At 40.0% G+C, this 13,241-nt stretch overlaps 1 protein-coding gene across 1 annotated transcript in view; it reads right to left on the bottom strand.

The window, feature by feature from the left end:
* Positions 1-5,179: 5,179 nt before the first annotated feature.
* The window catches only part of LOC310862017 (polyhomeotic-like protein 2), a 28,183-nt gene continuing 20,121 nt past the window's right edge, over positions 5,180-13,241 (bottom strand). Inside the window, exons 10-15 of the mRNA XM_083769753.1 lie at positions 11,378-11,601; positions 10,036-10,135; positions 9,756-9,870; positions 7,569-7,695; positions 6,963-7,239; positions 5,180-6,602 (exon numbers count right to left, since the gene is read on the bottom strand). Of these exons, the coding sequence (XP_083625879.1) occupies positions 6,448-6,602; positions 6,963-7,239; positions 7,569-7,695; positions 9,756-9,870; positions 10,036-10,135; positions 11,378-11,601 (998 nt within the window). The 3' untranslated portion in view covers positions 5,180-6,447. The remainder of the gene's footprint in view (positions 6,603-6,962; positions 7,240-7,568; positions 7,696-9,755; positions 9,871-10,035; positions 10,136-11,377; positions 11,602-13,241) is intronic.

Here is a 13,241-nt window from a genome sequence, read left to right as displayed (position 1 = left end):
AAAAAGAAACTGCAAACATTGCAAACAAAGCGTTCACTCTTCCGAGGTAGATTTACTTAGACTGTGCAAAGACACATCGATCGATCATCGATGAAAGAGCTCTGACATTGGGTCTACTTGAAGAGATAAATGATGCCTTGTGCGTCTTGCACCACACATTTCACACATTTTCAAACATTTACACACATTTCACTTCTTTAACCACTCTCAAAAAGTTTCAAATGACTTATTTATTTATTTATTTATTAACAATGCCGATAATAGCAGATCTACAAACTCACAATGCAATGCATCACAGAGGCTATTTTAGCTATTTTATATAAGTATATACTTTCCTAAACGACCGCTATGTTATCATGGGATGAGTGCTCCAACAGAATTTCCAGTTGTTGTTGTGCTGATTTAAACATACCTTCATCAAAAAGTCTTTATAGACTTATGCTTGAAATAGGCATGTAATAATAATCAATCAATCAATCAATCAATCAATCAATCAATCAAATATTGAAGTGGCTTCATGTTCCAGTATGAAAACTTTGTGGGATTGGTGACAACAAACAAGCGACTCATATTTTCTGAAAGTACAGGATCATCAGGTGGCAAGTTTGCACACATGTAATCAAAGTCATGCCTCCAAGAGGGGTTAATTGTAGAAAAGAATAATGAATGGAGGGGGACTTTAAAGGATGTAATTTAACACGCGGTAGTACGTAGCACAATGACACTGCTAACATTCATTACTTTCAGGACTATTGCAACTATATACAGACACAGTACATTGTCCCCCAAGACTAGTGGTATGTTGATATCAGTAGACAAAGACTTGTAGTTAGCAGTCATATCTATTATCTTTTTGACAACATGTGTTGTAGTCTAGTTAGTACATTGTGTCAGACTCATGTTAGTAAAAAAACAATCAATATTCCTCATTTCACTTCCTGATTTTTCCACAACCCGATAGCAGTGCTTTTATGGCTTGAAAAATGACCCTTGTTCATTATTAACTGACCCTATAATGCCTGTCAAAAATCTGCCAACCCTTTATAAATACTCAGGAGTGCTTTGTACAAAGCACAACCAAGTGCAACACCTCAAAGTAGCTCCAAGAGAAAAGAAGAAGTCAGTCATCTGCCACAGAAAAACAACATGAAGGCTGCCATCACACTTTCACTGTTACTTTTTGCTTTGTATCAAGTGTCAAGTGCTGTAACAGTCACGGTAAGAACTTTTTTACCACTTAATCATTATTTTATATACTTTTCATATGATCTATAACTTAAGTTCACAACGCATCGCATCACTGCACTTTGTGAGCTTGCCTTGTAGATCTGAATTTTTTTGCATTTTTTAAAACATTTTAGATATTTTTTACATTTTTACAATTTTGCTGCCTATAATGCCATGCCCAAAATAGGGGTGCCATGTTGAAAGTGGTTAAATAAAACTTGAATGCACTCAAAAAATTATTGTTTTTACAGCATCCTTATACGAATACGCATGTTCCATATTTTCTCAAAAGCGTTTTTTTATCATGTTTTATGCCTATTGCCTATGCATATCCTTTGTGTACATAACAATGCATGCCTCTTCACATAAAAGGTATCATAACCTACAGTATTTGCCATTTCGGTATACAGTAGAGGCGGTTGGACACTGGGCGCGTTTTTCGGAAAACCGATGGAGAAACGCAGCTAAAAATCAGAAAAACCGGTGTGTGGGGACCTTTAGAGTACTGTGGAGTTTTTCTGTATGCTTTAATTGTCATACAAACAAATTCCTGTAAAAACAAATCATGGTAGAATATACTAACTCGAATACAACAACCTGAAAAATTAGACTCACTTAGGCCTGGACGATATGGACAGAGTCCAGTATCACAAAATGTTTGACCAAATATCTAATATCATATTAGATTATAAGATTTTTGAAAATAGCAAAAATAGCACATCGATAAGCTTGCAGATTGACTATTTTTGATATTTTTATATTACGATATCCAAAATCACAGAATGTATCTAGTCTCATGTCATGAGAGCCCTACTGACATTGAGACTTCTTCGGGTCATGCATCATCTTCATTTACACATCATGTTTATAAAATGTGAATGTAGTCAACACCACATAGCCTACTCTGTTTTCAGAGAACAGTCTTTTATAATGAAAATAAAAACCGTAAATATAATTGCATGTTATTTCTAAGCACCGATTGCTTTATTATGTTTACTATTTCTATAACAATGTTACAAACAGAGGCAGGGGCTGAGGAAAAAAATAGCGATATAGCTCAAAACGCGTCACGCTGCAATGCGTTGTGAGCTATTTTCGGGACGCAAGCCAAGCAACCCTGCACTCTTTAGCTAGAGGAGATGTGGCGTACAACATGGATTTAGAAACAAATCAGTTCAACGCAAAATACTGTGTTCAAGTTCAAGAGACTTCGGGAAAATAAATCAATTCTGCTGCCTTCCGGCATGGCATGGAAAGGAGTGGCATTTGCATTTCTTTCACCATGTAGTAAACGCTGCATTCGTGGTCTGGAAAGGGCAGTTGTTTTACAGATGGGTTCAAGTTTAGGGGCTGAAGCCCCCTTTGATGTCTATGTGTGCACGTCCCTGCTAACGAGTGTCTAATTTCTTCATAGGATGGAGAGTACAAGTTTTCCCTGGAGTCGGTGAAGGAACTGGGTGCTCTGATGAAAGTGAAGGCAGTGAAGCTGAACCTCCGGTCCATAAAGGAAGGGGTTCTGGATGTGTGTGCTAACCCTGCTCTGCCAACAGACTTCCTACCTCTCTGCCAGACTGAAGACGCAGGGCTGACCCTGAACAGACTAGGTATGTATATGGATTTATTTTCAGTGGTAAAGTACTTTTACACTACATCTCAGAGCCAACATTTTTACTTTTACTTAACTACAATTGTTTGAAAACTTTAGTTACTAGTTACTCACAATGTGACGCATTGTGAGCTTGTAGATCGGCTATTTTCAATAGATTTTGTACACATTTTGAACTTGTGAAATGGGACATTCTGCAGTACTGAGTACATTTTGATGCCAATACTTTTGTACTTTTACTCAAGTACATTTTCAATTCCTTACTTTTACTTGTAAGTAGTTCTAAATTGCAGTATTGGTGCTTTTACTTAAGTAAAACAATTGAGTACTTTTTCCACCACTGTTTATTTTCAACCACTTTCACCCTGGTGTCCCAAAATGTATACTATTATTTCAAATATTTTCACAATAATTTGAAAATACTGTCATATAAACTAAGCCAGTGGGGACAAAGCTATTTAAATTGGCTGTACGTGTTTGGACTAGTGTTCCTAATGGCACTGTGTCTTACAAGAAGTGGATTGATTACTGCTCACTAAAAAAACCCATTTTATTACTTGAACGAAGCAATTAAAGTCTACTAATTAAGTAATTTGTGTCTGAGATTGAGAGTTCCATAATAATTATGTCAACCAAAACCATGTGACTAATATGCATTTTCTGTGTGTGTGTGTGTGTGTGTGTGTGTGTGTGTGTGTGTGTGTGCGCGCGTGCGTGCATGCTTGTGTTTTTCAGCATCAGTGGCTGTCAATGCAGACTCATGTGAGATCTGTGAATTTGTTGCCTGCACTGGTTGTTGAAGAGATTGCACTGTGGGTCTGATTAAGGATTTATACTATAGCATAATATTGTAGTGTAGCCTATTAGTTTGTTTTTCTTTACTTCACAACATGTTACTTTGATAGTCTAGTAGTTGGCTACTCAAAGTTGAAACACGTGACGTAAGCCTATTATGTTCAAAGATTTCATATATTTTGTATCTGTTCATTGCTACCATAATACTGTGTATAAATCACTTGTAACAAAAGATTAAATGAAATAAACTCCTATAACGAAGTAAAGTGATTCTTGTACAGAAGATAATATTTCAAATAAGGATAAACTGGATATAGTATGGATTGGAATCACCCAAGGTTACTGTTAACAAAACAATAGCTAAATTAGCTCCACTAATCTTTACCACTGATTGGCAGGTGGAGATAGACTTTAAGGTGTGGTTTCAGTTTATCAGTTCATTAGCCAGGTAGTCATAAAGTTGCCAAGATATTTCTCTAGTATGTCTTTTTGACAAAATAAAAACTACTATAACAGAACATACAGTACAGTACAGTGTCTCCTTACCAATATGCCACTCACTGGTCACTGTGAGGCAGCGTTCCCAGGGTTTCTAGGGTCTGGGGCCCCCCTTGGGCTGCGTCAGGGACGTGTACACATAGACATCAAAGGGGGCTTCAGCCCCTGCCCTTTTATCAGTCTGTAAAACAACTGCCCTTTCCAGACCACGAATATTGCGTTTACTACAATCTACATGGTGAAAGAAATGCAAATGCCACGCCACAGCATTCAGGAGAATTGCTTTTCTTCCGAAGTCTCCTGAACTTGAACACACTATTTTGCGTTGAACAAATTTGTTTAGAAATCCAATGTCGTACACCGCATCTCCACTAGCTAAATAGTGCTGGGTTGCGCCCCGAAAATAGCCGATAGCTGCGAAGCGTTGAGAGCTTGTAAATCTGCTATTTTTGTCCAAAAGTGCCCTCTTACGGGATGTCAGCCCTCTTAACATGCTCTGCACGTCCCTGGGCTGCGCCAAAGATTGCAAGGGGGGCATGAGGTGTTATCTGTTTAGACTAGGAGAGGTAGTCCCAACATTTTGAACATGTTGCACAAAATCCTAACTTTGTTCTTGACAAGATACCGATCCCCTAAGAGCTCCCAATGAGCAGGCCGGCCTTCCCATAATTTCCTCTGCTGTGATGCATGCATTGTAAAGCGCTTTGGATAAAGCTGCTACATAATAAATGCACTATTTAAGTGGTTAGTCGTTTCCTGTAGTGTTCATTATTTTAAAGTTTGCCCTGGTCTGATGTGTCTGACAAAGAGCCAAAATCTAAAATACGTTTAATAGACCTAGACAATGTGGCCCATTTCCTTCAAAAGGTTTAAAAATGGCTGCCATGTTGATTCTGTCAACTCACTAATAGTAATCTGAAAGCACTTTGGAGACTGCTATTTCAACACTGCTACAGGAGTGTTACCAACAATCGTACAATACAATATAGTGTTACACAGAGAACGTGTACAATCACTAAGGATTTATTTTAAGTACAAAATGTATCCTGCAAAACAATTCCATAAACATTACCACTAACACAATGCAAATGTACCACTGACAATGAACAGACTATAGTTGGCACTCTACCATAGCATTTCTCTTTATGAGAAGGCAAGGCACATGTGATACACCCACAAAGAAATCACAATTTCTTTACAATGGCCACCATGCGTCTTTGATTTGGGTTATAGTCACAATCTGGAGGCATTTGGTAATTATTAGTATAATTTAAAATAACAAAATGGTCACTTGTATATAAAAAACAAAAACAACAACGATGTTTAAAACAGTAGTATGCCGTATTGGTGCCATTACATTTTATGTCAAGTTGAGGTCTTTCAGGATCAAAATCAAGTACTATTAAAATATTAACTGCTAAATGTTTTCTATTTCTTGAAACTTGACAGATGTATGTTTTGAGATACGATTATTCAAATTTTGTAAATTATTAACAACACTTCCATACAATGACATCAGTGTTCTCAGCAGTGGATTTAGAACAGAGAGCTTGTTCTGCTCTACAACTGGACGATGTATGAAATGATACCGGCTACGGTATCGCACCTGAGCAGAGCTTTGGAACCACAAACTTTATAAACATTCACAAATGTGACTTTGTCTGAACGCTGCCCCTTTTATAAGTCAAGTTGAATGTTTATTCCGGTTGTATTTGTGTTCTCTAATCCCAAACTGTTGAAACACGTCCATAATAAAAAATAAAATAAAAAATACACTAAAAAAAGCAATAACATTATTGATTAACATTCCAACATCTGAGCATCACTATCAGGGCACAGATGTAAAAGCACAATAGGAAAACACAGTGATGTGAAAACTACACAGCCGTCCAGAAAAGCTGTATTGGTCTTCAGTGATAACGGCACTAGGGAATGAACTGATCTCGAGCATCTCAGTGCAGACAAGACCCAGTACTTTATAAAGAAAAATATATTATCTATTGGAACGTTTATACCAAAGCAGGCTAACTACCAATGGTTTTCCTGATGTCAAGTAAAAGTCATTAACGGAGTGGAAAAGTTAAGCACGTTGAAGTGCTTGTTGTCAATAATATAGGCCACAGGAATAATGTCCATCTGGAAGAAAAGTCAGACTCAATTATGGCCTCTCAACTGGCCCCTCTACAACATTCCAGATGAGAGAAGGCGTTACTAAAGGTCCTGAACATCTCCGTCCGGTCAGACAGATTGGAGGAGCTGCCTTAAAGAGTGAGTGAGTGAGTGAGTGAGTGAGTGAGTGCGTACTGGAAAGGCCAGGGTGGCTATGAATCTTTCAGCATGCTGATCTGGGCGAAGATCTTGAGAGCAGGGCCAAGTTTGATGTTCATGGTCCCCATGAGGTGGTCTTCTTTCAGCAGCAGCAGAGCCTGTCCATCGATCTCCTGTGAGCGGAACTCCTCGGCTATCTCTAGGCAACCTGCATTGCACAATGAGTCGTGTCAGAAAAACAATTTTTGTGTTTCCACATTTTGTCCTTTATACGTTTAACCAGACAGTGGCCCTGTGGTTAAGAGTGTCTGCCCTGAAACTGGGAGGTCGTGGTTCGAAATGGGACCCAATGCCTCCCTGCTTGGCACACAGCATCAATGGGTTGGATTGGGGGGTCAAATGAACTAATCAAATGATTCCCGGGCGCAGCTGCAGCTCACCACTCCACGAGATGGGTCAAATGCGGAGAACAAATTTCACCGTGGTAACGTGTGTGACAAAGTAATAATAATAATCTGGTAATAACTAAATAAAAACCTGAAACCGTTTAGCTTAAAGTGGCGCCCACCTGGCAAAGAGCAGATGAACTCATAAACATCCTCTACGTTCCACTGGCCGGGGTCACATGCCAGGAAGCTGTGCGACAGCAGGGGCAGCTCAGAGTGCTCAGCAGTCCCTCTGGCCGGGTGCACGCTGCGCTGGGCAGCAGCCGCCGTCGACAGAGGGGACAGCGGCCTCTCGTAGTTGGACATGTCCGAACACTGGCTCGACTCGCCCTGCGCAGGGTGGGCCAAGTGGCCAGCGGTCACGGCACCAACAATAGGTTTCTGGTGGCTGGGAGGAACCTGTAAGGCACAGGTTTTAGTTTGCAAAAATAATATCAGAGAAGATTATTAGCTTTATATAAGATACAATTTGGGAGTTATTTTGATTGATAAACCCTGGTTTTGGGTTGGACATTATTCCTCTGTTGGGAGAGTGAGACAACGTGCATACAACTTATGGATTGTAGCTTTAAATCAGACACTGTCACAAAACACAATGTCATGGCAAGACTCTGAGGTACAGTATGGCTTTTGTTGGGCCATTACCCCTGGGTGGAGGTCAGGAAACATACTGTACAATGAATCATGTTGGCATGAACAAACCCGACACCACTCAACTGCTGCCTCACCTTCTTTTTAGACTCAAAACTAGAGTTCCTGTGCGTGCCATTCAGTGTTCTCTGTTTCTTCAGGTTCTCCATTGCGGTTCTGCGGTTTGAGAAGAGACTAACTCGCTTCGAGCATCCCACATTGTAACTGCGGAAAAAAGGTCAGAGAATAGTTGTATTAACCCTGGTTCCATCAGTAGGTGCTTTGTTACTTTTAAGAGATTTTCCAAACTGCCTTTCAGGTTTCATAAAATGCAATTCAAGTGCAACGTGGTAGATATTGCGGTTTATAACATATACAGCCTTTATGTTCTCTTAATGAGGGTACAAAAGGACAGATGGTTGAAAATCAGTACCAGGCCTAGGGTTTAAACGGCAGTAGCATGCCAATTAGTGCAAGCTTACCTTTATGTAACCAGGCAAAACTAGTCGAGAACAAATTATTATTTACAACTGCGGCCTGGCAAAAAGGGTCGCTGTTCGCCATGCACTAGGACTGGATCATTGTCAGATTGGAACCGCCCAGTATGATGTACAGTATGAGATTATACTCATATTATTATATTTTCAAACAGCTTGCTATTGACTTTTGGTGGCTTACCGAATAGCTGCATAGTGCATACCAACAAGGCTATGCAGCAGCCTCCCCACAATTCCAGCGAGTCTACCATTTCTTTGCCATAGAACTTTAAATTGCATAAAAATATTATATGGCAATGGGTATATGATAAAGTATCACGCAGAATTCTTTGTTAGTTGTTACTACCATCGGTATCCAAGCTCAGACCAGGCAGCAACATGACACGTACCCCAGGCCACAGCTGGATAACTTCCAATCTGATGCAAGATCAGGGTTTAATCGCCAAAGTTTTGTGATTTTGTGTGTGAAAGGCTCTGCTCGAAGATCCGTCTGTGATAAAAGCGCTCAGCGATGCCTTCCCAAGCGTTTATGAATATCTAGCAGGTTTGATATGTGGCTCTATCACCGACTGGAGATACAGTATGAACAGGGTTGTGACTGCACCCAGAGAAGGTCCGTATTACAGCTAATGAGAGCACAGGAAAGCTGTGCTCACAGACAGAAAGTCAGTCTGTCGGTCTGTATGTATCGATAGATGAATATTATGCTGTGGGTAAATCCAGGTATCATAAATATTGGTAGCTATATTAGCTATATTACTGTTAAATATAGTCTATAAAATGTGATGATGAGATTCAAATACTTCAGTGGTGTGCGTATGATCCAGGTTTCAGACCGAATACATTAGATTGTAGGTTCAAATCATGGATTCCAAAAGGAATTAAAACATTCTATCCACTTTAAGAGTTTTGAAAAACTGAAGAGAGAATTTAATCTAGATAGATCAGACTTACAGATTCGCAATCACTTTGAACATAATATTAAAAATAAAACAGACTTCGGTGATCCAATAGTGAGATTGTGTATTGATGCATACCGGAACAATGTAGCTAAAGGTATTATTTCAGATTTTTATGACGGCTTCATGGAAAAAACAAACATGATACAAAATATATTAAAGAAAAGTGGGAAACAGAAGGTAACATCATTAAACCAAACGATGAGTGGTCTGAGATATGTCAATTCCAATGGAAATGTACTAATTCACATGTATGGAGGGAATTTGGGTGGAAATGTCCGTTTCTTCATTACGGCGAAACAGAAGGCGCATTTCTCGAATGGGGAGGCAACATGCTGGAGACAGTGTGGGTCTCGGGAGGCTAACCATTGGCATATTTTCTGGGGGTGCCCAGTGATTAGAACCTTCTGGACAGAATTCCAGAGATCAATAAATACAATATTTGGTGCAAATTTGTCCTTAGAGTTTACTACATTATTTTTGGGACATGCACATTTTCAGACGGGAAGATCTGATGAATACCTATTCGGTATTCTGATGTCTGATGAAATGTATAAAGTTTTGGTCTAACTGGGTGGAACTGGGTTAATTACTGCTCACAGCTTCAAATACTCTCTTATGTCTTCCTATGAGTATTATATTGTATTGAATCCCACCTGCACCAAAGTGCTTAACACAGTCCTAGTGGTAATTTAGGGAAACTGAATGGTAAAGAAAACTTTAAATAATAACCAGAAAACTAAAACAAACAATAACTAAAAACATCCATTCAATATGATATAGCAGAATTATTTCATTCTTCCATAATGAGCCCTTTGCCTTCCCTTACCGTTTAGCACAGACAGAGGAGCAGAACCTCTTGGACCCTTTGAAGATATAGGCAAAATCCACTCTCCCACACAGCTCACAGGTTAGCATGGGCTCATCCTGCTGCTTCTTCAACTCTGAAGAGTCCAAGCGAAAACAACAGAAAGAAATGCACTAAAGGAACCATACACAATTGGTTGTTTCATATTTTAAGAACATCGACGAATACATTGTAAAAGGTAAATGTAGAAATAGGAAAGTGCCTCGTTCAGCGTCACTATGAGCCACGGTCTTTACTGTACCTTGTGACGAGAGATCCTCCATCTCTGAATTGTGATTGTGCCTCTCCGAATAATGCTTATGCTTCCTGAGGCTTTCAATGGAGAATGAGGGACGTTCCACCTGAGTACAGCGAAATGGAAGGCAAAGAGGGTTATGACTTGAGAGCTGTGAATCGAAACAAACAAACAAATCAAAGAAATGTCTTTGCTTCAATTAAAGCAACTCACTTAATGTGATCTGTGTGTTTGTTTTGTCATACATAATGGTGCCTCTGGTTTCTGTAAATGGCTTCCACCACATGGCCAGTGTTGTGGTAATTCATTCATATCTTTGAGAAGAGGGAGTGAGGGTACTCAAGAGACAGGAGGAGACTCTTGGAAGACATAAAATAATGGCAGCTTTGTTCTGCTTATGGAATCATTATCTCTCAATTCCACTTTTAAACATACACTCACAAAAATGTCACTTCAAACGTCTCCACAGAATATAAGATAAGAGGTAGTTCTGCTACCTCTAGTGGCCCATATAGCACAAAACGTGTATAACAAATAAAAATATGGATTATTAATATTTCACAGAAAAATATAGTCACCCAAAATGTATGGTACTGCAACTGATTGATGTCGAAATCAAATACCTGATCTAGCCTCTCAGCCTACCACTGTTAGGCTGTCTGATGCTCTTGAGTAGACAAAAGAGACAAAACAATCTTAGCAGGTCATCAAAAGGTGCCATGTGTCAATATCCCACCTGATACACCTATCACTCTCCTATTTTCTAATTACATTCCTTGCTACGTGAAAGGCCTACGCACCTAACACACACCAAAATGTAACTCTTGTTATCAGAGACATGTGCATGTACACAATGATTGATTGAAGTATTTATTAACAGTTTGGAGAATTACAGTACATTTCAAGCACAACTCAATACAAAACTGTGGGCAACTCCATAAAGTATTACACTGTACAAGAGGGTCCACCATTTTCAATTCATCATAACATTTAGAGACATACAAATATACACTTCTATATAGCCAAAAACAGGAAATTATCATAGAGGTAAAAAGGAAAAAAATAAACATATACAGTGAGGGGGGAAAGGGGTGGGTGGGGGATTCGGATTTTAAGGGGGCCAGTTTTGAATTGCAGCCATCCGTAGGTGCCCTTTGAGAGCAGTTTTGAAGGAGTCAAGGGATTCGCATGTCTTAATTAATGACTGTTGGTGGTAGGGCGTTCCACATTTTGGTGGCATAGGAACAAAATTAATTTAGTCCCTTGTTTGTGCCGAATCTGGGTTGCACATCATGGTTTGTTGAACTCAGAAGCAGAAGTGCTTGTATGTTGTACAGTATATACTCACAGGGAATGGCTCGGCGCCTTCTTGGATAACGAATCCCCCGATGAGATGAGTGAGGATGTGGGGTTTCACTATGGCCTGGGGGGGCGGCTTGCTCTCGCCATTCTGCGGGGCACTGCCAGTGACCGTGGGTGCATTGTTCCCATTCCCAGAGGTCATGACTGGAGCCTCAGCCGAGCCACCTGGACGCTTCACATTCAGCCCGCAGCCTGCAGCCTCCTCCTCACCTGCCACACACACACACACACACACACACGAACTTTACCAAAATAATCAAATAATTGTGCTGTTAAAACGGCACAATTAACAAGATAACTTGTTCAACTAGTTGACTTTGTTGAGCCGCATTACATTATAACACTGCATTTGTGTTGTTGACTCCTAAAACTACGAGATCCTGGTATGGAATTGGAACTTGTGTGGCTAAACTGAAGCAGGCGACTTATTATTCATAAAACATTTAGTCGACCATGTATTGTATTCTATTCTAAAACATGGGATCGTCTTTAAATGTTATCTGATGAATTGAACATGGAGGACCCTGATGTAAACAACTCTAGTGCTTTTCGGTCTCGTCCTCATAGTAGCAGTTTTATTTGTATTGACTTGTGCTTTCGTTTGAAATGTACTCTCATTCTACATACTGTGAAATCAAATTTAAAAAAAAAATCAAAAACCAATCAAAGATCATCCCACCGAATCCCTGAGTCTGCGTTGTCTGCCCGCTAGAGATTGTATTTGCACAGAGCTAAATATGAACTGTGCGACTGTCTTTTTGCATGCAAAAGATCCACAAAGTTCAACGCGGTTGTTCAACAGTTGTCTTACTTTATTTACGATAATCCAAAAGACTCGAGGCGTCAATAATAATAAACAGTAGCTGTGGGCTGTGATGATCCACACGCGTGGACAATAAAAGCTGCACAGCCCTTTGTTCCTCCGCTGCTGCTGCTGCACCAGACAACGGTCTCTTTCATTCTATTCCCTCCGCCGGGTGATGACCACACAGCCGCCACGCGTTCTAGTCCAAAACACAGCAGTGTGTCCAACAACAACTAACGCACGCATCCGTTAAGACACCAATAATCACACAATTCATATCCAAACTTTCTCTTTTCTGTCTCATGTGGTTTACAGGAGGAGCCACCGCTGCTGCCCTGCTCCCGCAGCCCCATGTAATAATCCTCTTTCTTTGTACGCTCTCTGTCTGACTGTCTTTCTTGTCTACGACTACTACTTTCTTTCTTGTGGAAGTGAAATTGAATAGGGAAATCCAGCACCCCCCGCCATTGGCCCGGGGACGGTCCAATCACAGCGGACTAACTCGCGGCCTGATTGGCTCAAATGGTTAGGGTAAAAAAAGAAAAACTGAGGCCGTCTCCTCTCCTCGCATTTCCTTCCTTCTACTCTCGGTTGTGCTCATGGACGGTGTTTATATTGTTTAACTGTAACATTGATTGATTGAAATATTGAAATATAATATTTATAATAATATTTATATTTATTTAACAGTTTGCAGAATTACAGTATATTTCAAGCACAACTCAATACAAAGACTGTTTTAACTGTGAGTGGACGACCCAATAAAGCACTTGTTTACAAGAGGGTCCACCTTTTTCAAATCATCAAAACATTTAGAGACATACAAATAGAGCAGCAGTTTTATTCAGATGACAACGTTTCGGTCTAAACGACCTTCATCAGGTATCCCTGCTGCTCTATAAGTGAAGACAGTGTGCGGGACCCTTTTCTTCTCAAACGGGGGTCCTTGAAATTAAACGGGTTGAAAATCACTGCTAGAGCCGTAAAAAAAATTATCTTGTGGGGGTCCCTGGCATATCTTTTCAAATGGGGGTCTGCAGGCTAA

The sequence above is a fragment of the Protomyctophum parallelum genome, assembly GCF_964188405.1.
Source record: "Protomyctophum parallelum genome assembly, chromosome: 7".
NCBI lineage: Eukaryota > Metazoa > Chordata > Actinopteri > Myctophiformes > Myctophidae > Protomyctophum > Protomyctophum parallelum.
This window is presented reverse-complemented; position numbering and strand designations above follow the sequence as displayed.